The following is a 27,158-nucleotide window of genomic DNA, read 5'->3' as shown; positions in this document are numbered from 1 at the left end:
GTTTGTGCTGGGAAAACTCATATCGCAGCCTAAGGTCTGAAATTATTCTCAATTCTCAACTTCTCAGGCTTGGCATAAACCATGGGTATTTTATTTTCATTTTTTATATTATATAAAATCAGTATTGCTGTTGCTAGTGGTGAAACAAGAACCTTTAGTTTAGAACAGGCTGCACACACACTGTAACACACAGAGGTGCACAGGCGTGCGCGCACACACACACACACACACACACAGTCACTGTGGGATAATTCAGCAATATATTTTCAAAACAAGCATAGCTGAATGAAGTCCTTGAGTATATCAGACATCTCCCACTACTCCCTTCTTGTAGTAACCACACTATTAACATGTGCTCTTGGCTAGCATCACAAAGACATGTTACTCAGATGGAGGACTGTGGAGGATGAGTGTTGCAGATGTTACACAAAGAGACAACCCAGACATGACTGATTATGCTTCAACATAATATAATGGTGTATGTTATGGTGTAAAAAGTGGAGACTTTACCAATGGCCCCCTTGGTTGGATCACACCCATTTTCAAATTCATTTTGATGTCAACTACACACTTGTAAAGTTTCATGACTGCATCCTGCACGTTTTTTTTACACTATCCGCTCGCAAAATCTGTCCACAGACAGACAGGCACCTGGCAAAGTAGGCCAAAACGGCTTCTGTTCCCTGTGGTACTGTTGTTCTCACTATAATAGGTGTCTCCAGGACCACATTTTGTCTTGATCACACAAACACACACGGTGAAATAGCAGCAACACACACTGTCACCTTTATTAAAAAATAAATAAATAAAAATAAAATGTGTGCATTTTTGAAAACCAAGTAGAGAAATAAATGTGTTGTTTTCACAGTCGAAAACAGCATAATCTGATAGTTTATGTCCTGTTTGGTATACATGCGTGTTTTGGGTGGCCCAAGGTGACTTAACCCATGAAAAGCTGGTCTGAAAATGGCTGTAGCGACATTTTTGAGATCGATTCTGAATGTGAAAATCCATTCGGGTCAGACTGAAACCTATACTGCGGGACACTACTGTAGAAGTGGTCAATATGTGTGAACACAGATGTGGGTGCCATCAGGAGCTAACTCCAGCTTCGTTAAGGATATCATATACAACAGCAGAGATCTAAACATAAGGTTCATAGAACTTTATTGACAACTATAGACACAGGAAGACAAAATGTCATGAGGTGGTGAACAGCATATTGTTTTAAATAACAATTGTTAATGAGCAGAAATGGGGGTAAGAGCAAAGGAGAATAAGATCAAAGAGCCTAATGAAGAATTTAAGCTCTGGCCTGCTTCTGCTGCTGGAACTCAGCAATGCGGCTTTCCATCACAGGCCTGAAGTGCCTGATCAATCCCTGAAGAGACAACGCAGAGAAAAACAGCAGCTTATCCAACTGCAGAAGGCGTACTAAAAATTATAGCAATTAAATCACAAGAACAGTTAATATTACCCAAACAGGTTCACTCAGGTGAAATGATAGTGTAAGATAACAGGAAAATATGACTGAGCAAAGTTAAAACTGTTTGTTTGTATGTCTACTCAACATGCAAATCCTTATAGAAGTGACTGGTTTGGCTTTGGCTTTACTGCTATAATTATAACCAGACACAATATAATAAACATATGTTGCCATTTTTTTGGGTGGGGTCAATTTACTATTTTCATTTCTGTCTTGCTTTTGCTTGCATTTAGCTTGAATATTTTTTTTTAGTATTGCTTGTAATTTTTTTAATCCAGTTATTTTATGTGAAGCACTTTGAGTTGAATTGGTGCTCTAAAAACAAAGTTATATGGCATGTGGGACAAAATACTTTCTTTGTGGTTGTGTGCATATAGTGCCTCCCTGAGGTCAGCTTATCAAATTACCGTAATTAAAAAGAGGATTATGAACAAACACTCTAAATTCGCTGAGCCTTTAGCCTGATTCTGAACTAAATATCTGTTTTTGTGGTTTTACAATTTACTGTTCATATTCAAATCTTTCTCTGAACCCTTTTTGCATCCGCGGCCATTATTACTGTGCACGACTGAACGTTTACCTGCACTGGCCAAGCAGCACCGTCGCCCAGCGCACAGATAGTGTGTCCCTCAATCTGCTTACTGATCTCCCAGATCATATCGATCTCCGCTGCCCGTGCATCACCACGCACAAAACGCCACATCATGCCGTTCATCCAGTCCACTCCTGCACAAAGGGACAAACAAGGAATATGGAAGTTTGTTAGAGTTTACTGTAATTATTAGGTACTCATTCATTATTAGGTGCTCAACACCTACAAATAAATAAATAAATAAATAAATAAACAAACAAACAAACAAACAAACAAACAAATACATAAATAAATACATAAATACCGAATTGTTTAATTACCCTCAGTAGCACAAAGAAGTGTATAAATTATAATTGATATTTTTACTATTTACATAAACTAGAGAGCCATTCATAGCACTACAAACCATACCACAACCATAACTGGGACCACAACGTACAGAATGCGCTACTAAAGCTAAAGCTTGCACCACCCACCGCTGCATGAAATGACCAAGGAAACAGTGAAGCAGTCCTTACCCTCTCTGCAGGGCGTGCACTGGCCACAGCTCTCGTGTTTGTAGAACTCAATCAGGCGAGCGATGGCTCTGATGATGTCGGTCTGCAATAACAAGATATCCATTCAATGGCTATCAGAGGTTGTGTGTTTTCTTCAAAGGGCCGTTTCATGGGCGATTTCATACAGCTGATAAACTCACAGATTTGTCCATGACGATGAGAGCAGCTGTGCCCAGGCCAGTCTGAGCTTGGACGAGGCCATCAAAGTCCATCAGCACCTCCTCACACACTTTCTTGGGAATGAGGGGTGTTGAGGAGCCCCCGGGGATGACGCACAGCAGATTGTCCCAACCGCCGCGCACGCCACCTGAAAAACATATGGTCATACCAATCAATGCTAAATCATCCGCAGCGCACCATTCACTTGGGCTGAAGCTGACATTCTCAGCCTTTTCAGGGCTGCATCTTCGTTATCGCGTTTGCAAGAACGCTGCAGTTAAAGCCTTCCCAGTCTACACATAGAGCAGTAGCTCCTGCGAGACGCATGCTACACGACGCGTAATCTCTCGAGACAGACTTTCCACTTGCATCGAAAATCTGTCGGCAGGCTCCGTCAAAAGGGGTGCAACAGCGCTCGCACGAATGTTGCGCTTCACCCGATCAAAATGAAGTGAACGTGACCGGTGTGTAGTCAACACTTACCATTTTCAGCGTATAGCAAGTTGCTACTTGCTACTGGCAACGAGCTAGAGTTGTTATTGTTGTTTCATAGCGACGGACGGATTTGAGAGCGACACCCAGGGAGCGGAAAAGAAATGCATTAATGGGCGGAGACGGTCGGTTGGAGCCAATGGCAGAGCTCGCAGGGAGCGGAAAGGGATTTTCTTCTGCTGCCGACCACGCCTCTTGAGTTCCTGTTGCACCACATTGAAACGGGGCTGCTGCCCCCAGAGGTTAGAGACAAAAATAGTTTTTTTTTGTTTAACCGATGGCTTCCCACATTGGTATACCCCCAATACGGATTATAATAAATAACCAGATATGTTCTCACTGACTGATTTTTAAAAGGGCCATGAGACTGACACTCGTGCAGTGACAGTCTCTCTGCTGTAGATGCTATGATTTAAGTAATAACAACATTATAACACATTTTGTGACACATTTTTCATTGAGAGCGGCGTCAGTTGCATTAGACACACAACACATATTTCATTGCGTTGCGTACCTGCGTGCCTCTCGATCAGGTCTTTCAGGGGGATGGACATCTCCTCCTCCACTGTGCAGGGGGTGTTGACATGGCCGGAGATGTTGAACAGCTTAGTGCCCGAGTTTCTCTCCCTGCCAAACCCCAGGAACCACGAGCCTCCGCGACGACAGATGGTCGGTGCAACGGATACCGTTTCCACGTTGGCAACAGTTGTCGGGCAACCAAAGACACCTTTAAGTAGAAGCATCGGCATCATCAGAACTGCTTTTACTTGCCGAGTACACAAGGAATATGAGCGGGCTAACTGGTGCCGACATGTAACAAGGCAGTTACAATACAGAAATGACAGGCTAGGGCCATGACAAGACTTAGAGGACCCCACATACAGTGTAGACAATATTCTCAATGTAGTATTTAAGCTAGTTACACTGCAATATTAGCTGACTATTACAATTGCATCTGATTATCGAGGCTAGGTTTCAAACTGTCTCTCCTTCAGTTAGTTTGGGTCGGCACCGCGACTTGAAGGAGCACACATGCACTTGACTCAAATGTGCAATGGATTATGGTCATTGTAGTCCAGTGTACTGGGGTCACGATCATCAGTAGGTTGAACAGAATATGGCCAGTGTGAGAATGCAGTGAGGGATATGAGCATGACTACTATGAAAGAAAGATCCCAGTGCAGCTTTTCAGGATAAGAATTTCTCCCATCCCTGTGCCTGTCATATTTTCAAATATTTTATTGATATCTTATCTTCCAAGTGACCATATACATGTGAACACACACATACAGAATCACCAGATGCGCCACGATAGCGGTATTGCAATATGCTAGTATTGCGATATAGAGCATTGCGATTTACCTTTTTCCCACCGCAAATTATGTCCCCAACGGAAAATCTGTTTTATCTAAGATAAAGTTTCCAGTCTGTTCATTTCACTTCAATCATTTTTATTGCAGCAAAACTAGCTGTCAAGCAGACAGACTGACCAACACTGTCATAAAATCATACATTTTATACATAAATTAAATACATAATAAAATATTGCGATACTTGGCATTGGTGTTATACAATATATTGCCACACAAAATATCACGATACTATGCTGTATCGATTCCACCCCCCTTGCCCCTAACACACACATACACACGCACGCGCACACACGCACACACACAGACACACACACACACACACACACACACCCCGTTCTGTACACTGTAACTCACCCACATCAGCGGGAAATGGGGGCTTGAGGCGGGGCTTCCCCTGCTTGCCCTCCAAGGACTCAATAAGAGCAGTCTCCTCTCCACAGATGTAGGCTCCAGCTCCACGCATCACAAACACATCAAAGTCATAACCACTCCCACAGGCGTTCCTGCCAATCAGCCCAGCCGCATAGGCCTCATTGATTGCCACCTAAGGACAGAGGAAGCACAGCGGTTGAAAATATGATGCTGGAATAGCCTAATTTGTTGCTTTGAACAGGCATACCTTTAAGTAGCATTGTACATAAATGTAATATCATATTCATAAGAGTACTGACCAACAGGAATACTTACTATACAGCTTATCCTTCCAGCAACTCCCCCATACTTTTACTTATTTTAGACTGAGTAAATGATTCAAATACTGATGATTTTTTATCTATGTATATATATTTTTAAATAATGTGCTACTTTGAGCCCTCTGTTAACCCTCTTCTTTTTTGCATGAGACCTAGGGTGAAGGGGGAGGGCTATCTGGCCCTTGAAACTGAGATTTTCCAGGGGCACGCTCCAAAGCGAGGGGTGAGAAGGAAATCACTATTAATCAGCCATAAATGAGCCAAAAGTTACAAACAAAAGTTTATATCTGAGTTTAATGTTGATACAAAGGACTCTGGATGCTCGTGACTATGGAGCTATAAAATAAATTATTTTTGGACACCTGACCCACCGAAAACCACATGGGATAGTTTAATCTCCCAATTATGAAGCAACCCAATCGCCAGAATAAAATAAAATAAAACTGAATATGTACAATATCAACGTACATTTTAATAGGCTATACTATCCTACAGTATGCTAGTCTACTATAGTGTTATAATCATGTTTTCCAATGACTCCTGAGCAAACCAGTCAACTAATAAAATATTATAATTTAAATATGAACAAGTTATCAATCATTTAATTACTTGATTTCTGGTAATATGCAATATGAGAAAATAGTGTATGAGAATCTGTAGACTTCAATCAATCTGTTTGAACCAGAAATCGCTTTATTATCACAGTTTGGACAAATAGGGGCGCTCAAAAACGAGGGGTAGGGGTAAAAATAAGAATTGGGATTGGGCCGAAGTTTAAATCCTGGTTTGCATTCTGTTCGATCTCACCTGCAGGTTGGATGACTCGTTGTAGAACTCTCCTCTGATGTAGATGTAGGCAGCACGGGCCCCCATGGCCCTCCCAGCCACCAGGCAGCCCTCTACCAGCTTGTGCGGGTCATGCCGCATGATCTCCCTGTCCTTACAGGTGCCGGGCTCTCCCTCATCAGCATTCACAACCAGATACTTTGGCCTGAGGAAAGGGTTCGAGAGGGGAGGGGAAAATAAGTTTGATCTACAGCTGGCGGGTGAATCCAAGCATTTCACCTTTTACTACAACAGTGATCCCAACACACCTACCCAGTGGCTGTCGGGTGTTTTTTCAAAATCAGAAATAGAGCAGCTTTAATTTTTCACACTGGATGAATGATATTGAGGCACATGACATAAGTTGTATGGTGTGTCTGTATATCTCCTCACTGACCTGCCATCACTGGGCTTGTTCATGAAGCTCCACTTCATGCCGGTAGGGAACCCGGCTCCTCCTCTTCCACGCAGGCCGGAGACCTTGATCTCACTGAGGATCCAGTCGACTCCTTTCAGCAGGATCTCCTTTGTCTTGTGCCAGTCCCCACGCCTCATCGCCCCCTTCAGCCTGAAACAGAATGATGAGTAGGTGAGGGTTGTGTTCTCTGTTTGATACTTTTATTCATTCTTTCAAATCACAGAAATACAAACACAAAGGAAACTAATCAATTCCTCAGTCACAACTAGTGCTTACTACTTTACTTAAACTTTCCATTTGAACTGAATGAAATGAATGCAGCCTTTAGTTTGACATTTACAACACAGCACCTCATCTCAAATTGTGTAAAAATATAAGTCAAATAAATATGGATATTGTGCTTATATTATATAAGCACGATTGACAACATAATATATTGCATGTGAAAATTGATCAGTGGTATTACCTCCAGTCATGACGACCATAAAGGTTTGTGAAAATTCGGTCCTGGTCAGCCAAAGGTCCATATGTTTTCTTAGGCGTGTCCTGCAAAGATGATGGAGAAATGTATGATCACTTAAACTGCTGTCGTTCATATAGTGTGGTTTTAGGTCAAACGTAAGATAGGAATTGTGTTGCTAGGGAACAGTTTGGAACGTAGCTTATGTCCTGTACAATAACTGACAGTGTCAGTGTCAGTTATTGTACTCTACTAGCAAAAAACTGTATCAGGAAGTAAGCTGGGGGTAATTTAAAATGTTTATGTCGTTGAGTTGAAACCATCTATACCTGTGTTGTGCTGTTGAATCGGGTGATAGCAGTCACTCCACCTTGACTGACTGCAGCAGGGACGCGCACCACCCCGCTCACTACTGCCCGAGACAGGGACAGCATCCTTACTGCAAGGAAGAGGAAATGCTGTAACAACTGTTGACAAAATATTGCTTCTTGCTGCAGGAGCCCAATTGTATTTCAAACCCCCCCCCCCCCTTTTTTTTTTTACATAACACCCTAATAGTCCCACCCACTTACTATTCCTCATTATCCCATAAACTAAACTTTAGTTCGTTCATGCTTTAGTTACTAAAGCATACGCAAATTAATCGGTAGTGAAATGAGTGCAGCTATTCACATTTTATTTTAACATAGGCCAACATAATACAGAAAATAGTTGATAATTTCGTTGAAGGATATCAATGAATATCTCTATTAAATACGACGTCTTGGCGGTGGATTAGGGGGGATAGACAGATGCCTTGTGTGATGTTATGACAGCTCCTATGTCAGATCGTTAGGTGAAGTGGGGCTACTAACGTTAGTAACGTAGCTATTATGCTGGCAATGCTGTCAGTTCGACCTTTGACACGGCCTGTAGCTAAGTCAATACACGTTAAAGGAAATTAAATAACGAGCAAATCTGGACCTTTCACAGTGTCTGACAGTGTCCATTATATGACCTCCAGCTAGCTTAGCTAGCTAGCTGTTATCCTAAGGTGGCTGGTAAATTACAAACAATGGCTTCAAAAGTAGCATGCAAATTACAAACTGACAACACCTGGGTTAACTGGTTGATATTATTGCATGAAACCCACCAAATGCTGACTAGTGTGATTTGACAAATGTTGCATTACCTCTCCTCTCCGTCCCAAGTTTACGAAACGGAACGGAAGTGAATGGCAGCCCGTCCCGGAAGCAATATGTTTTTCCATGGATGAGACCGAAGGCATGACCCGCCCTTCTTTGCCTCTGATTGGCCTAGCGTCAAACGTTCATCCAATCACATTCGCTTGGCTATACTGCGTCTCTCCTGTGCCAATCAGAAGCAGAGATGGGCGGGTCATTAAGCGGACGGACCATAGATATAAATAGGACGGACAAGGTTCGATTCCCCACTACAGTACACACCATAATCATAATCACCATAATAATCATGTATAAATGGGAGCTGGGGCTCTGTCTGTTTTTGTCTCAGTCTGTCCCACTGGTGACATCATCAGTGATGTCATAAATTCACTCTCACACACACACAAGGCTATAGTTCAGTGATGATGTCACTGATGACATCACTGATGACAGGGGACATCATTGATGACTCGAGCAGTTGTGATGTCATTTCCTCCAGAGTCTCCAACCTAGAAATCGAGCACGTGTAGCAACCATCGACTCATATTATAACTCAATGGTAGCAACGGGGAGGTAGTGTCTACTACTTCAACCCGGGTTAAGGCTAAGTATAAGGAGTGCATGCTGGCCCTTGGCCAATGGGATTGTCTCATTAAAAAAAGAAGACATTTATTTATTCATTCATTTATTTATATAAACATAAGTAGGTGTGTGTTTGACATCATAAGCAGTTATCAATAAACATGTATCGATAACCTCTTGGAAGTAAGGATGAAACCGCTAGACAAATATATATTTTATACAATTCAAAGGGGTAGAAAGAAATATACATTACATATTCTATACGTTATCACTATGATGAGGAACATTACAAAAAGTGAAGTAAGTGAAAGTAATGAAACACAAGGATATGAGCATTTGAATTTGATGTGTACTTTGAAATTGAACCCATCCCGGCCTTAAAAAATTGCATTATTGTGTTATTGCTGTTCATACAGATTAGCATTCAGTCTCTTTCAAGATGGATAATTTCATAAAGGCCCTTTAGTTTTCACAGCAACCACTTTGAGGTGGTAAAGCAGGAAGCAAAGCAGGTGTAACAAATAACATGTAACAAATAACATGAGGGCCCTGGCACTGGAACACCTAAACGGAATGGAACCATCATTAATGGTATTGGTTATACCTGCTTTACTTCCTGCTTTACCACCTCAAAACGATTGCTGTGAAAACGGTCTATAGACTAGCATGATCAAGGGATTTATGTCTGCATCAAATCTACCAGATTTCTTTTTCACTTTTAATCTAAATTAAACACTAAATTAAATACTCTACAAACTGTGGAGACTATGATAGTAACACACAAAAGTAAGAAAGAGGTGACTTAGATGTTCTGCTTGTTTTTCTGCTGATCAATATGTTTGCTATTATTATGCAGATGATTGATAAGCCTCAAATCTTTTAAATACTAGTGACCTGATCAAACACTGTGTTGTACCCATCTGCTACAAGCAAATAACCTCACATGCACCGCCATCTGTCAGTGCACATCTTATTTAGCCAACAATTAATTCAAACTAATGCTGGATTTTTGCAGGGGGGGGGAAGGGGGGCATATTCTACATTCTAACCCAGCAGTTTATCTGTATCTGCTGACAGGCCACAATTAAAACAGATTAAAGTACTTTTTAAGCCGGATAGTGAATCATTTAATTCAAATGTGGGAGAGAAAAAAAATCAAATCCAGATCGGAGCATCCCTAAATATAAATGTGGCCATTTAAATAGTTGTATGGTACTGTGCAAAACCTAATTTTGTCCAGTTAGATTAACTTGGCTTTTGGAGCCAACACTGCAGCTTATCGTCTGGGAACACTGGTAGGCCTATTTCACCCTTCTCACCCTTTATGGAAAGTAGAGACCTGAACTAGATTTCAATCTGTGCAATACAACACCTGTATGATACATTGTGGTCCAGCTGGTGCTCCTGTGTGTGTGTGTGTGTGTGTGTGTGTGTGTGTGTGTGTGTGCGTGTGTGTGCGTGTGTGCGTGCGTGCGTGCGTGTGCGTGCGTGAGCTTTAAGAAAAAAACTTTTGGACCAAATTCACCATGGCAAACTTGTGGGCGGAAATGAGAGTGACGTACTGTATATGAATAGATGTGACATGACCCAAGGAATCCAGCAATCAAGGAATTTAGGTCTTATGATCGTGTCAAACTCAGTTTCATCCCTGGCCACATCAGCATTATGGTTGCCCTCAAAGGAGCGGTTATAAATGTAACTACTACTATCTAGCAGCCTACTTGTTATCATATTACATAATTGCCTCTGATTCAATTATTATTGATTTTAATAATAGGCTAACTTAATAATTAATAACTAACTCTGAAAGCAGAATTATAGGAATTTATTAAAATACAAAGTAGTATAAATAATAAAGTCAACATAACAATATTTTCAGTTTGTGTAGCCTACAAGCAACGTACGAAGGACGAACGGACAAAGTGGGATGTTGATGCTTGCAACTCCTGTATTTGAACTTATCTGTAAATTAGGGAAAATGTAAAAAAAGAAGAAGTTACAATTCACCCCGGTCTTCCCTATACGACCACCACCATTTGGCTCAGACAAAGAATGACAGGTTTCCTTGACAAATCAATTGCAGGACATGATGGAATAACCATGTTCACTACAAAACTTCTGAATGTCCAAACGAGACATGTGAGGTACCACTCGAAAGCTGAGAATTTCTGCTTTACGGGAGTTTTTAAATATTGATAGGATAGATAACAATAGCTATTTTTAACCATGGGCGGCCATATAATTGTATTGCGCAAATTGTATTCTTTGTTCGCTCTTGCGGGCCACATGAAATGACGTGTCGAGCCGGATTTTGCCCGCAGGCCTTGAGTTTGACACGTGTGATCTACAGTCACTGAGTTATGGCCTTTTAAAATATAAGTTTTGAATTCAACATTTGAAATGTTGCTATAGTGCCCCCTATAGGCGAAATGACAGATTTTATTTTTTATAGTACATACCTGTCCTGCACTAGCCTGGGTAAACCCAGCCTCCACGTGACCTCCACGTGACCTCTATCTATGCGCTATCAGTCACAAGACTGTGACTAGTGACTGATAGCACATATAGAGGTCACGTCGAGGCTGGGTTTACCCAGGCTAGTCCTGCAACACATAATAAGTTTGGTTAGCATAGGACAATGCGTCCCTGAGTTAAGGCAATATATATGAAAACAGTGTGGACTATCAAAAACTGCTATGGGACTTTTGTGCAAGACAGTCCACACATTCTGTGTGTCATCGTTTGGTGAAGATTGGACAAAATTTGTAGGAGGAGCAGCAAAAAAAAACAAAAAAACGTTTTGGACAAAATTCAAATTTGCAGAAAATCTTGTAGATGGAAATGGACAGGGCTGTATACGGATGGATGCAGACTGAACCAAGGAATCCAGGGGAAGTGAAATTTTGATTGTGACCCCTACGGTTCAAATCTGGTTGCTCTGGGACTTTACATTGGGACATTACCGTGTGACGGACAGACAGACTGAGACGGTGCATAGTCTCCTCCCTTCGTCTCCATCCGGTGGGAGACAAAAATAAAACAATGCCTATTTCCTTAGTGACGCTCATCTAGGTTTGAAATGACTCATTCACTGTTTTCATGAGCTATTAAAGGGGTCATGAAACTTCCCAAACAAACAAAACAAATCGTACCAATTTTGAGTTTCAGGTAATAAAATGAAAAACAAAACAAGCTGAAGATACGTTTTCAACCAAGTGCAGCAATTCACCAAGTTGTCCATCTTTCAGCAATCAATTCAGCAGCAATCTACAGTATGAAACTCCCATCGATGGCTTCTTTGTTCTACAGTCAAGTGCAGTGAAGGTGTGCCACATGGGGCGTCCTCCACTGCTGTGGCGAGTGTTACATTCGGGAGTAAATCAATTGATGTGGGCGTCGTAACTGGTACTGCGTGAAATCCGGTCCAAGCGGTCCACAGCCACACTCTCGAAGGCCCTCCTCATCAGCGGATGCTCCTCCAGGACTTCATTGAAACTGTCCACACTGAGGGAGTAGAGACGACAGTAGGTGTCGGCCATGACTGTGGCTGTGCGTCGCCCTTGGGTCAGCAGGCAAATCTCTGAATCGGGGGGGGGGGGGGGGGGGGGGGGGGGGGATTTGAGGGAGAGAGAGAGAGAAAGAGAGAGTCAATTTACTTTATCGCCCCCCTCCCCCTTTTTTCCAGATTGTACTTTGCCAATTGCCCCTGCTGTCCCGGGTTGTTGCTCTGGCTCTCCACACTCCGCAATATCGTTCGACAGCCCTAGGCCCGGGAAGTCTCATAAATGACGTGGAAACAGGTCAATGGCGGGGAAACGGTTAATGACTTACCGCCAAAGTACGACCCGTCGCTGAGTTTGACCTCTTTACCGCCTCGCGGCACCACAGTGACTTCACCGTGTTGGATGAAGTACATTTTGCGCCCCAGCGTTCCTTCCCGTATGATCAAATCCATCGGCTGGAAGACTTCGAAACGCAGCTTGGTCAAGATGACCGTCACAAAGTGAGGGTCGGTATTGGCGAACAGTGGCATGTTGGCCACTAGCCCACGGCAGTTAAAGCTGACAATCTCCTGGTGGTGAGAAAGAGATGACAGATGAGTCATTTAGAGAGCAATAAGAGAGGCAAAGTGAACGTCACTTCCTGCTTCAGCACTGCATCAGAGATTTTCTCCCGCAATTGATTTTCCCATAGACATTTTGTAAAACGCTTATAAAAATAGTTTTACTTCGTCAAACCAAACGGTTCAGATATATTTAGAAACAGGAGAGACCACATAACATTTAACATCGGACCAAAACGGATTTAAATAAAATATTTGTTCAATGTTGTTTTTTTAAGTGTTGGTCTTAGTGAAATGTTCTATGGTCTCTCCCGATTCTAAATATAGCTGAACCGTTTGGTTTGACCAAGTACAACTATTTTTTATAAGCATTTTACAAAATGTCTATGGTTAAATAAATGGCGGATGAAAATCTCTGGTACAGTGCTGAAGCAGGAAGTGACGTTTCACTTTGCCTCTCTATATAGCTGTATGTTTGATTTGGCTATTTATGCACTATATAAGTGCACCATGTGATATGGATTGGCAAGGAAGAGAGAGAGAAATGGAGAGAGAAAGCGAGACAGACATGATGGTAGGTTTGAAGAAAAACACACCTCCTTGAGTGGATCACTGAGCTCTCCAAAGATGCTGTCCTCGTCAAACATCTTGCCTTGGAACCGCTGCTCATAATACTCATGAATCTTCTGCCTCATATCGGCCGGCAGTTTATGGAAGGACATGTACTGCTCCACCTGCTTGTACTGCAGAAGCACACGGCAATTTGACCTTTTTCAGATTCCAATTTAAAATGACGCATGCGAGTGATGTCACAAGTCAAATTACATCACGTATCAAGTATGCATCAAGGACGTATCAAGTACGTTGTCACATCTTGTTTCCACTTTACGTTGATTACAGAATTGTATTGAATGTCTGTTACCCAACAGTGATTCAAAAACAAAGGAAGATCCTCTGAAAATGGGTCAAAGGAAATCCATTAGATATTAGATAATACATCATTCTCTATGTGTTTGCTCCATTTTCTGTTTTTATGAAGTAGAAACAAGTAAGCAAGCCAATTATATAAACACAAAACTATAAAACCGGAATGACAGTATTATCCATGTGAGCAGTGCTGGGCAAGTTACTTTCAAAATGTAATATACTACATATTACTAGTACTTTCATTTGAAAGTAGTAATACGTTCATTTACAATATGACTGTCTGTGTAGAGTAACTCGTTACTTATTACACTACTTTTGCATTACTTTCACCAAAATAACTGCAGTAGCAGAATGACATCGCCACCCCGGAAGCATCCCAAAAAACAATTGCAACCGTCTTGAAGTCAGTGTAAACCGTCCAGAATTCAGAATGTTATCCTCTTCCTTTGTTATTGTCATCTATAGTGGTTATTTGCATTAAAAAAGATTGTATCTTTATTTAAATATATGCTTTTACTAAAAAAAAAAAAAAACTAAATTTGTAACTTGTGTTACTTGACAAAGTAACTGGTATAATATTACTGAAATCCTATTAGTAATAAGTTATATTACTGAGTTACTGCTAAAAGTAATATATTACATGTAATATGTTACTTTTGTAACGAGTTACCCCCAACACTGCACGTGAGGCACCTGTTCATAAAACAAGAGCAACCGTAGGATAGAATATTTGACTATGTAAATCAAGTTTAAGCAGAGGTGCTGACCTTCTCCTGATACTGGCGACGTGATGCGTCCAGCGACTGGACCAGGTTGGTTGCGTGACCCAGGAACATGGCGTAGCAGGTGGCTCCCACCATCATACTCACTATGGTGACCCAGGTGTCACTCATGCCTTGCGGCGCCTGGGCACCGTATCCTATACACAGCATGTGGCTCATGGCCATGAACAGGGCATAGGAGTACTGTATGTGCCACGTAGAATTCTGAAAAAACACAAGAGTCAAGAGGAGGTGGGAGATGAGACAAGATACAGCAATCCTGACATATAAAAAAAAAAAAAGGGGGGGGGGGGGTACAATATGACTCATGTGAACAATTAAATTAATTAAAAATGGCAAATGAATACAGCTTCAGTGAGATGAAAGTATACGACGTACAATTATTTCACAACCTCTCATCACCATGTTGTTCTTGGCTACCAGCAGTCTGTACTCACCACCATGTTGTTCTTGGCTACCCAGCAGTCTGTACTCACCACCATGTTATTCTTGGCTACCCAGCAGTCTGTACTCACCACCATGTTATTCTTGGCTACCCAGCAGTCTGTACTCACCACCATGTTGTTCTTGGCTACCAGCAGTCTGTACTCACCACCATGTTGTTCTTGGCTACCCAGCAGTCTGTACTCTACTCACCACCATGTTGTTCTTGGCTACCCAGCACAGCAGTCTGTACTCACCACCATGTTGTTCTTGGCTACCCAGCAGTCTGTACTCACCACCATGTTGTTCTTGGCTACCCAGCAGTCTGTACTCACCACCATGTTGTTCTTGGCTACCCAGCAGTCTGTACTCACCACCATGTTATTCTTGGCTACCCAGCAGTCTGTACTCACCACCATGTTGTTCTTGGCTACCCAGCAGTCTGTACTCACCACCATGTTGTTCTTGGCTACCCAGCAGTCTGTACTCACCACCATGTTGTTCTTGGCTACCCAGCAGTCTGTACTCACCACCATGTTGTTCTTGGCTACCCAGCACAGCAGTCTGTACTCACCACCATGTTGTTCTTGGCTACCCAGCAGTCTGGGGGGAAGTCTTGCAGCATTGGAACCATGAAGCTCATGCAGCCGTCCCAGTGGCACAACAGCAGCATCATGCCGATCAGGTTGAAGATGCGCACCACAGCGCTGGCCAGGTCATAGGTCATGTGGAAAATCTGACAGAGACATGGAGGGAGAGGCACAACATGTTCCCACGACTGAAATGAACTGAAATATTATTTTCTTTGGTCTATTTACTGAAGGAGGTCTGCAATGTTCGTTCAGGCAGTCAACTTTGAGTCTACAGCAACGTCCGGTGATGTGTTTCCTGCCCATGATAGCTCCTTTCTGATAGGCCGGCATATATACTACTACTGAGCTTACCTGCTCAGACATTCTGTTGCTGCTTTTTTATGCATTTTTCTTTCTTTCTTTTTCTTTCTTTCTTTCTTTCTTTCTTTCTTTCTTTCTTTCTTTCTTTCTTTCTTTCTTTCTTTCTTTCTTTCTTTCTTTCTGCATTTTCACCTTTAGACAGGACAGTAGACAGACAGGAAATGTAGGGTGGGAGAGCGAGAGAGAGAGAGAGAGAGAGAGAGAGCGAGAGAGAGGGGAGATGACATGCGGCAAAGGGCCACAGGTCGGACTCAAACCCACGGCGGCCACGGGAAGGACTAAGCCTTTGTGGTACCGGTACGCACTCTACCAGGTGAGCCACCAGGGTATTTTTTCTTTAAATATGCTTCACAAGGAGCCATAAGAAACAGAGCCTTGATGGCAAAAGTTAGCTGCATTTACTGTATACTGCATTAGTTGTCTGACTTGTATAAAGCTCTGTCTATCTGTCTGTCTGTCTGTCTGTCTGTATGTGTTTCCGTCTCTGTGCCTGTGTTTGTGTGTGGATAGCTCCATGCATGTGTAACGCGGTAGCTAGTGGGGAGTCAAGCCCATGGCAGCCCAGGGCTAAACACAGACAAACAAGGGTTGAACATGTCAAATCTGATCTCCAAACAAGGACAGGACAGACAACCATGGCACACGAAACACACATCTGTGTTTGTTGTAGAATGTTTGATTGGGGTGCCATGGGCTTAAATCTCACTCCCCAAGAGACGCTCTAGTGACAGATGCTAGAGCCCATGGGTTTTAGCCTCCTCGCTAGAGCGTCCGCCTCCCATGCCAGAGGTTGCGAGTTCGATTCCCCAGCGGCGTGGGACTACCCGACGCGGGGGTTACCCGTGACCTCCTTCCTTTACCTCTTCCCACTGGTGAATGTAGCGGATGAGGCGAGAGAGTCGGAGCAGGCGCAGCAGGCTGAGGATCTTCGTGAAGCGCACGATGCGGAGGGCGCGCGCCGTGCGGTACACGTCCGTCGACGCCACGGCGGACTCCAGGTCGACGATGAGGAAGATGTAGTCGACGGGGATGGAGGAGACAAAGTCCACCATGAACCAGGTGCGCAGGTAGTGCATGCGGATCTCCTTGGGGTCCAGGATGATGAAGCTGTCCTCTACCGGGATGCCCGTGCGGAAGTTGAAGACCAGGTCCATCAGGAAGAGAGTGTCGGAGATGACGTTGAAGGTGATCCAGGGCGCGGTGTTCTGGTCCTCGAAGAAGGTGATTCCCCATGGCAGGATCACCAGGTTGCTCATCATCAGGAGGAGCATCACTATGTCCCAGTAAAACCTGGAGAGATCAGGATTGGAGAGGGGCAGGTGGGGGGGTCAGGGTGGGGGTGGGGGGAGAGAGAGATCAGGGATGGAGAGGGGCAGGTGGGGGGTCAGGGTGGGGGTGGGGGGAGAGAGAGATCAGGGATGGAGAGGGGCAGGTGGGGGGGTCAGGGTGGGGGTGGGGGAAGAGAGAGATCAGGGATGGAGAGGGGCAGGTGGGGGTTCAGGGTGGGGGTGGGGGGAGAGAGAGATCAGGGTTGGAGAGGGGCAGGTGGAGGGTCAGGGTGGGGGTGGGGGGAGAGAGAGATCAGGGATGGAGAGGGGCAGGTGGAGGGTCAGGGTGGGGGTGGGGGTGGGGGGAGAGAGAGATCAGGGATGGAGAGGGGCAGGTGGAGGGTCAGGGTGGGGGTGGGGGGAGAGAGAGATCAGGGATGGAGAGGGGCAGGTGGAGGGTCAGGGTGGGGGTGGGGGTGGGGGGAGAGAGAGATCAGGGATGGAGAGGGGCAGGTGGGGGGTGAGGGTGGGGGTGGGGGTGGGGGGAGAGAGAGATCAGGGTTGGAGAGGGGCAGGTGGGGGGTCAGGGTGGGGGTGGGGGGAGAGAGAGATCAGGGATGGAGAGGGGCAGGTGGGGGGTGAGGGTGGGGGTGGGGGTGGGGGGAGAGAGAGATCAGGGATGGAGAGGGGCAGGTGGGGGGTCAGGGTGGGGGTGGGGGGAGAGAGAGATCAGGGATGGAGAGGGGCAGGTGGGGGGTGAGGGTGGGGGTGGGGGGAGAGAGAGATCAGGGATGGAGAGGGGTAGGTGGGGGGTGAGGGTGGGGGTGGGGGTGGGGGGAGAGAGAGATCAGGGATGGAGAGGGGTAGGTGGGGGGTCAGGGTAGGGGTGGGGGGAGAGGTTTGAGGCTGTGGATGTCTTAATGCTACACAGAGACATGCCTGCATAGCTGGGGCACCCAGTGTGCATCATCTTATCTTGGGTAGAACATGACACCAGCATTGGCAGGCTTAGATGTTTCATTCCTACAGGAAGCATGACACTGATGGCACTACCCACTCATACGGGTCTTAACAGTAAGCGGAGTAAATAGCACACCTCCACTGAACATGATAGAATTTGAACCAGCTCCCAAGGTTCAAGTGAACCCATCCAATCAGGGCAGTGTGCACTCCAGGAAATGGCCCATTTCCGAGTGGCCCTTACTCTTAAGCCTGGATTATGCTTGACGCTTTGGCCGGCCGCACGGAAATGAGAGACACGGAATCCTGACGAGGAAACGTGTGGAGCTTTTATACTCTGTGTGGGTTTCTGCTCGCGGAATTGAGCGCGAGTCTTGAAAACTCCACTTTGATGACAAAATTCGGGATGTGCACGGCCAGGCGAAAACCGTCCGCATGGACCCTTGCGGAGGGGCGTGTCTGCTGATTTGACGTCACTTTTCCGCGCGGACACTCGCGTTCCTCGCTGATGCGGAAAGCATAATGAGCCCGTTATAGCGAGCCCTGTCATAGGAGGAACCCCTCTGATATAACGGGCCCTGTCATAGGAGGAACCCCTCTGATATAACGGGCCCTGTCATAGGAGGAACCCCTCTGATATAACGAGCCCTGTCATAGGAGGAACCCCTCTGATATAACGGGCCCTGTCATAGGAGGAACCCCTCTGATATAACGAGCCCTGTCATAGGAGGAACCCCTATGATATAACGAACCCTGTCATAGGAGGAACCCCTCTGATATAACGAGCCCTGTCATAGGAGGAACCCCTCTGATATAACGAGCCCTGTCATAGGAGGAACCCCTCTGATATAACGAGCCCTGTCATAGGAGGAACCCCTCTGATATAACGAGCCCTGTCATAGGAGGAACCCCTCTGATATAACGGGCCCTGTCATAGGAGGAACCCCTCTGATATAATGGGCCCTGTCATAGGAGGAACGCCTCTGATATAACGAACCCTGTCATAGGAGGAACCCCTCTGATATAACGGGCCCTGTCATAGGAGGAACCCCTCTGATATAACGAGCCCTGTCATAGGAGGAACCCCTCTGATATAACGAGCCCTGTCATAGGAGGAACCCCTCTGATATAACGAGCCCTGTCATAGGAGGAACCCCTCTGATATAACGAGCCCTGTCATAGGAGGAACGCCTCTGATATAACAAACCCTGTCATAGGAGGAACCCCTCTGATATAACGAGCCCTGTCATAGGAGGAACCCCTCTGATATAACGAGCCCTGTCATAGGAGGAACCCCTCTGATATAACGAGCCCTGTCATAGGAGGAACCCCTCTGATTAAAAATGTATGGCTTTTGCCTCTTCCTCGTCCGGCCCAGTTTAGTGTCAGGAAGAGAGTGTGAAAAGGAAGGCCTCTCTGTCACTGGATATATCTGGCCTGCCATGCTGTCTGCTCCCTCAGACATCAGAACATCACGTCTCCGACTTGTGTATTGTACTGTACGTAGCTGCAGCAATCACTGTCCGCCCCCATGTCATACAAGTCCTATTTTCCTATGGGTCTCCAGTGTCTGGTTGTACACCCTAACATGGTTAGGGTTTCCTTACACAGTCTTACACAGTCTTCAATGTCAATCACCTATGGGCTCTCTCTTATCTCTCTTTCTCTCTCTCTCTCTCTCTCTCCTTCTCCGTCTGTCACAGGGGCAGAATATGAACCAGCTTTTGTTTTAATTACGGTACCTCCACCATTCAATTACCGCAACTCGAACCCTGTGAGAAAACAACCTTCCACGTTAGCCAATCAGAGGAATCAGAGCAATGCAGGAAGCGATAGATAAGTTCCTCTTTCTCGTTCATGATTATCCTTCCCTCTGTCCTCTGTGTCCACACATTTACATGGCTACTGTCCTCTGTGTCCACACTCTGCTTTACATGGCTACTGTCCTCTGTGTCCACACTCTGCTTTACATGACTACTGTCCTCTGTGTCCACACTCTGCTTTACATGACTACTGTCCTCTGTGTCCACACTCTGCTTTACATGACTACTGTCCTCTGTGTCCACACTCTGCTTTACATGACTACTGTCCTCTGTGTCCCACACTCTACTTTACATGACTACTGTCCTCTGTGTCCACACTCTGCTTTACATGGCTACTGTCCTCTGTGTCCACATTCTGCTTTACATGACTACTGTCCTCTGTGTCCACACTCTGCTTTACATGGCTACTGTCCTCTGTGTTCACACTCTGCTTTACATGGCTACTGTCCTCTGTGTCCACATTCTGCTTTACATGACTACTGTCCTCTGTGTCCCACACTCTGCTTTACATGACTACTGTCCTCTGTGTCCACACTCTGCTTTACATGGCTACTGTCCTCTGTGTTCACACTCTGCTTTACATGACTACTGTCCTCTGTGTCCACACTCTGCTTTACATGACTACTGTCCTCTGTGTCCCACACTCTGCTTTACATGACTACTGTCCTCTGTGTCCACACTCTGCTTTACATGGCTACTGTCCTCTGTGTTCACACTCTGCTTTATATGATTACTGTCCTCTGTGTCCACACTCTGCTTTACATGGCTACTGTCATCTGTGTCCACATTCTGCTTTACATGACTACTGTCCTCTGTGTCCCACACTCTGCTTTACATGGCTACTGTCCTCTGTGTTCACACTCTGCTTTATATGATTACTGTCCTCTGTGTTCACACTCTGCTTTACATGGCTACTGTCCTCTGTGTCCACATTCTGCTTTACATGACTACTGTCCTCTGTGTCCACACTCTGCTTTACATGGCTACTGTCCTCTGTGTCCACACTCTGCTTTACATGACTACTGTCCTCTGTGTCCACATTCTGCTTTACATGACTACTGTCCTCTGTGTCCACACTCTGCTTTACATGACTACTGTCCTCTGTGTCCACACTCTGCTTTACATGGCTATTGTCCTCTGTGTCCCCACTCTGCTTTACATGGCTACTGTCCTCTGTGTCCACACTCTGCTTTATATGATTACTGTCCTCTGTGTCCCCACTCTGCTTTACATGGCTACTGTCCTCTGTGTCCACACTCTGCTTTACATGACTACTGTCCTCTGTGTCCACATTCTGCTTTACATGACTACTGTCCTCTGTGTCCCCACTCTGCTTTACATGGCTACTGTCCTCTGTGTCCACACTCTGATTTATATGATTACTGTCCTCTGTGTCCCCACTCTGCTTTACATGGCTACTGTCCTCTGTGTCCACACTCTGCTTTACATGACTACTGTCCTCTGTGTCCACACTCTGCTTTACATGACTACTGTCCTCTGTGTCCACACTCTGCTTTACATGACTACTGTCCTCTGTGTCCACATTCTGCTTTACATGATTACTGTCCTCTGTGTCCCCACTCTGCTTTACATGGCTACTGTCCTCTGTGTCCACACTCTGCTTTACATGACTACTGTCCTCTGTGTCCACACTCTGCTTTACATGGCTACTGTCCTCTGTGTCCACACTCTGCTTTACATGACTACTGTCCTCTGTGTCCACACTCTGCTTTACATGGCTACTGTCCTCTGTGTCCACACTCTGCTTTACATGGCTACTGTCCTCTGTGTCCACACTCTGCTTTACATGGCTACTGTCCTCTGTGTCCACATTCTGCTTTACATGACTACTGTCCTCTGTGTCCACATTCTGCTTTACATGACTACTGTCCTCTGTGTCGACACTCTGCTTTACATGACTACTGTCCTCTGTGTCGACACTCTGCTTTACATGGCTACTGTCCTCTGTGTTCACACTCTGCTTTACATGGCTATTGTCCTCTGTGTCCACACTCTGCTTTACATGGCTACTGTCCTGTGTCCACATTCTGCTTTACATGGCTACTGTCCTCTGTGTCCACACTCTGCTTTACATGGCTACTGTCCTGTGTCCACACTCTGCTTTACATGACTACTGTCCTCTGTGTCCACACTCTGCTTTACATGGCTACTGTCCTCTGTGTCCACATTCTGCTTTACATGACTACTGTCCTCTGTGTCCACATTCTGCTTTACATGACTACTGTCCTCTGTGTCGACACTCTGCTTTACATGACTACTGTCCTCTGTGTCCACACTCTGCTTTACATGGCTATTGTCCTCTGTGTCCACACTCTGCTTTACATGGCTACTGTCCTGTGTCCACATTCTGCTTTACATGGCTACTGTCCTCTGTGTCCACACTCTGCTTTACATGACTACTGTCCTCTGTGTCCTCACTCTGCTTTACATGACTACTGTCCTCTGTGTCCACATTCTGCTTTACATGGCTACTGTCCTGTGTCCACATTCTGCTTTACATGACTACTGTCCTCTGTGTCCACACTCTGCTTTACATGGCTACTGTCCTCTGTGTCCACACTCTGCTTTACATGGCTACTGTCCTCTGTGTCCACACTCTGCTTTACATGGCTACTGTCCTCTGTGTCCACAGTCTGCTTTACATGGCTACTGTCCTCTGTGTCCCACACTCTGCTTTACATGGCTACTGTCCTCTGTGTCCACACTCTGCTTTACATGGCTACTGTCCTCTGTGTCCACACTCTGCTTTACATGACTACTGTCCTCTGTGTCCACACTCTGCTTTACATGGCTACTGTCCTCTGTGTCCACACTCTGCTTTACATGACTACTGTCCTCTGTGTCCACACTCTGCTTTACATGACTACTGTCCTCTGTGTCCACACTCTGCTTTACATGGCTACTGTCCTGTGTCCACATTCTGCTTTACATGGCTACTGTCCTGTGTCCACATTCTGCTTTACATAGCTACTGTCCTCTGTGTCCACACTCTGCTTTACATGACTACTGTCCTCTGTGTCCACACTCTGCTTTACATGGCTACTGTCCTCTGTGTCCACACTCTGCTTTACATGACTACTGTCCTCTGTGTCCACACTCTGCTTTACATGACTACTGTCCTCTGTGTCCACACTCTGCTTTACATGACTACTGTCCTCTGTGTCCACATTCTGCTTTACATGACTACTGTCCTCTGTGTCCACACTCTGCTTTACATGACTACTGTCCTCTGTGTCCACATTCTGCTTTACATGGCTACTGTCCTCTGTGTCCACATTCTGCTTTACATGACTACTGTCCTCTGTGTCCACACTCTGCTTTACATGACTACTGTCCTCTGTGTCCCACACTCTGCTTTACATGACTACTGTCCTCTGTGTCCACACTCTGCTTTACATGACTACTGTCCTCTGTGTCCACATTCTGCTTTACATGGCTACTGTCCTCTGTGTCCACACTCTGCTTTACATGGCTACTGTCCTCTGTGTCCACAGTCTGCTTTACATGGCTACTGTCCTCTGTGTCCACACTCTGCTTTACATGACTACTGTCCTCTGTGTCCCACACTCTGCTTTACATGACTACTGTCCTCTGTGTCCACACTCTGCTTTACATGGCTACTGTCCTCTGTGTCCACACTCTGCTTTACATGGCTACTGTCCTCTGTGTCCACACTCTGCTTTACATGGCTACTGTCCTCTGTGTCCACAGTCTGCTTTACATGGCTACTGTCCTCTGTGTCCCACACTCTGCTTTACATGGCTAACTGTCCTCTGTGTCCACACTCTGCTTTACATGTCCTCTGTGTCCACACTCTGCTTTACATGGCTACTGTCCTCTGTGTCCACACTCTGCTTTACATGACTACTGTCCTCTGTGTTCACACTCTGCTTTACATGACTACTGTCCTCTGTGTCCACACTCTGCTTTACATGACTACTGTCCTCTGTGTTCACACTCTGCTTTACATGGCTACTGTCCTCTGTGTCCACATTCTGCTTTACATGACTACTGTCCTCTGTGTCCACACTCTGCTTTACATGACTACTGTCCTCTGTGTCCACATTCTGCTTTACATGACTACTGTCCTCTGTGTCCACATTCTGCTTTACATGACTACTGTCCTCTGTGTTCACACTCTGCTTTACATGACTACTGTCCTCTGTGTCCACACTCTGCTTTACATGGCTACTGTCCTCTGTGTCTACACTCTGCTTTACATGACTACTGTCCTCTGTGTCCACACTCTGCTTTACATGGCTACTGTCCTCTGTGTCCACACTCTGCTTTACATGGCTACTGTCCTCTGTGTCCACACTCTGCTTTACATGACTACTGTCCTCTGTGTCCACACTCTGCTTTACATGACTACTGTCCTCTGTGTCCACACTCTGCTTTACATGACTATTGTCCTGTGTCCACACTCTGCTTTACATGACTACTGTCCACTGTGTCCACACTCTGCTTTACATGGCTACTGTCCTCTGTGTCCCACACTCTGCTTTACATGACTACTGTCCTCTGTGTCCACACTCTGCTTTACATGACTACTGTCCTCTGTGTCCACACTCTGCTTTACATGACTACTGTCCTCTGTGTCCACACTCTGCTTTACATGACTACTGTCCTCTGTGTCCACATTCTGCTTTACATGACTATTGTCCTCTGTGTCCACACTCTGCTTTACATGGCTACTGTCCTCTGTGTCCACACTCTGCTTTACATGACTACTGTCCTCTGTGTCCACACTCTGCTTTACATGACTACTGTCCTATGTGTCCACACTCTGCTTTACATGACTACTGTCCACTGTGTCCACACTCTGCTTTACATGACTACTGTCCTCTGTGTCCACACTCTGCTTTACATGACTACTGTCCTCTGTGTCCACACTCTGCTTTACATGGCTACTGTCCTCTGTGTCCACACTCTGCTTTACATGACTACTGTCCTCTGTGTCCCACACTCTGCTTTACATGGCTACTTATCATCGCTACTCTTGTCACAGCAGATTAGCGGCGGCTTGCTGCAAATAACTCTAGACTCTGGAACGCATTATCATTGTTACTATGAAGTGTGTGTGTGTGTGTGTGTGTGTGTGTGTGTGTGTGTGTGTGTGTGTGTGTGTGTGTGTGTGTGTGTGCGCGTGTGTGCGCGTGCGTGTGTGCGCGTGCGTGTGCATGCGTGCGTGTGTGTGTGTGTGTGTGTGAGAGAGAGAGAGAGAGAGAGAGAGAGAGAGAGAGATAAATTGTTGAGCTCTTTCAAAGCCGTTGCAAACCATCAACAACAGTTTTGGGTGTTCCATACGCAAGACCGTTGTTAAACTGTAGTAGCCTATTTAACGGTGTTGTTTCCTCTCATCCATTTTAAAGGGAAGTTGAACATAAGGTTTAAAGGAAAGCAGGCCTTCATAATCCCGCCTTCAGCTGTCTCTGTATTATTGCATAATAGCGCAAGATTGGAATTGGAAATGGGGATTCTTATGGGCAATAATCCCTCTACATGGATTTATCTCCTCTGGCATAGGGCCTGACATTTAAACAACGTTTATATTTGATGTCAGCTATTATTATAGACCGGCTCAACAGATTGCTCCGCATTACTGTGCACGATGTACAGTATCTTCCATAACAAGTCGCTGACACGTCCTTCAAAAAAAGTGAAACAAACTGCAGCGAGAGCGAGAAATTATTCGGCCGTTTTAAAAATGTAATAACATGTAACAATGGATCCCTCGAATGATCAGGATCAAAGTATTCCTCCTTCCTTACAAGCAGGGTGAAAGACAGCCCCCAAGGGTACTGGTAATCCAGATGATCTGCTCCTATATACTGTATCATCACTAATCAAATCCCTTCATCGCCTTATCATGTGCGAGGCACCATGGCACCAGCTGCCGGACTACAGTCTGTCCTTGGAAAAGTGGGAGCTGGCTGGGGTCACGGCTGGTCTACTGGGCTGGAAACTGTGTGCTTTTTACAAGGAAGGTTCATCCTGGAAAAGCCTGGAAGTATAGGGAATCTGGATTTGGCCCTGCCTGCGCACCAGCGCACTGACTAGTCTTTTTAATCCCCTCTGCTTTTTTTTGTGTGACTATCCTTATCCACCTGCCACTCGTCTGTTAAAATAATACTACCAACAAAAGTTCCTGCACTCAACACTGAAACAAACAGGAAAGGCGAGGATAGGGAATGAGGAAGGTACTTCCTCCTCACATTACCTGAAGTCGCTGTAGGGGTGGATGATCCACACTCCGAAGGATTTAACCCTCTCCTGCTCAAGGGTGACCCCCTTGATGCTGCCAAAGATGCGCAGGGAGAACTTGTTGACCCCCGGCTGCAGGAAGGAGGCCAACTGCCTCTGGAAGTAATTGGACCGGTCCATTTGCGGGCCCTCATCCGCCGTGATGCTGTCCGAGTCCAGGCCATCAGGGTGTGCTGTGTAGTCGTCGTTGGTGGCGGCGTCGGCGTCGTCGTGAGTGTGGAGCGGGGAGAAGAGCGTGTTGCTGACGTCAGAGCCTCGCTCTCGCTCTGTCTTTTGGTGGGAGGCGTGCGAAGCAGCAGCAGGGGCACCTGCCTTGGGGGAGCCGGTTGTCCACGCTGCGAAGCGGACGCCACTCCACCTGCGGTATCTGGCCGTGTCCGGTCTGTGAGCAGCAGGACTCTCCCTGGTGACTTTGTGCTCGTCTAACGTTATGCTCCTGGAGGGACTGGTCATCTTTACACCTTGCACTTTTAAAACGGAGCAGAGCGATGGTCGGCTATAGCGTTGTTATGGTTTGGCTTGACTGGGCTTGCTTACTAGGTTTACTTACTAATAATAACATAAATCTTACTTCACGTCATCTTCCATTTGATGCCTATATTTAACTTTCCTTGTGGGGAGGGGGGGGGGGGGGGCTATGGGATGACAGATTTTAGAAGGATAATTTACAAAAGCAGAGCAGAACTTTAAACTATCATGCAGCTGCTATAGGTTAGAAATATACAACAATATCCTCTACTAACACCAAGCTAAAAATAAATTCACTACTGAGACACATTATAAATCCATATAACAATGTTATATAATGGAAATATTACAGTGGATCTTTCATTCCTGTAAAGTTTGTAGAGTGAATGCATGAAAAAAGTTCCAGC

At 45.4% G+C, this 27,158-nt stretch overlaps 1 protein-coding gene and 1 pseudogene across 2 annotated transcripts; both read right to left on the bottom strand.

The window, feature by feature from the left end:
- Nucleotides 1–925: 925 nt before the first annotated feature.
- On the bottom strand, nucleotides 926–8,276 carry ndufv1 (NADH:ubiquinone oxidoreductase core subunit V1). Its single transcript, XM_083646489.1, has 11 exons — nucleotides 8,226–8,276; nucleotides 7,384–7,493; nucleotides 7,061–7,140; nucleotides 6,574–6,744; nucleotides 6,159–6,342; nucleotides 5,014–5,203; nucleotides 3,801–4,013; nucleotides 2,776–2,942; nucleotides 2,597–2,678; nucleotides 2,067–2,212; nucleotides 926–1,381 (listed from the first exon to the last, which is right to left on the bottom strand). Exons 2-11 carry the CDS (start codon nucleotides 7,486–7,488, stop codon nucleotides 1,304–1,306), a joined length of 1,416 nt encoding a protein of 471 aa, XP_083502615.1. The 5' UTR covers nucleotides 7,489–7,493; nucleotides 8,226–8,276; the 3' UTR covers nucleotides 926–1,303.
- A 3,903-nt stretch (nucleotides 8,277–12,179) lies between these two features.
- Nucleotides 12,180–26,736, bottom strand: LOC310784916 (potassium/sodium hyperpolarization-activated cyclic nucleotide-gated channel 2-like; annotated as a pseudogene). The gene is made up of 7 exons: nucleotides 26,240–26,736; nucleotides 16,808–17,237; nucleotides 15,569–15,730; nucleotides 14,557–14,775; nucleotides 13,459–13,605; nucleotides 12,598–12,871; nucleotides 12,180–12,379 (listed from the first exon to the last, which is right to left on the bottom strand). The product of its transcript is annotated as a potassium/sodium hyperpolarization-activated cyclic nucleotide-gated channel 2-like (transcript).
- Between the last annotated feature and the right edge of the window lie 422 nt (nucleotides 26,737–27,158).

The sequence above is a fragment of the Poromitra crassiceps genome, assembly GCF_964638095.1.
Source record: "Poromitra crassiceps genome assembly, chromosome: 11".
In the NCBI taxonomy this organism is placed as follows: domain Eukaryota; kingdom Metazoa; phylum Chordata; class Actinopteri; order Beryciformes; family Melamphaidae; genus Poromitra; species Poromitra crassiceps.
This window is presented reverse-complemented; position numbering and strand designations above follow the sequence as displayed.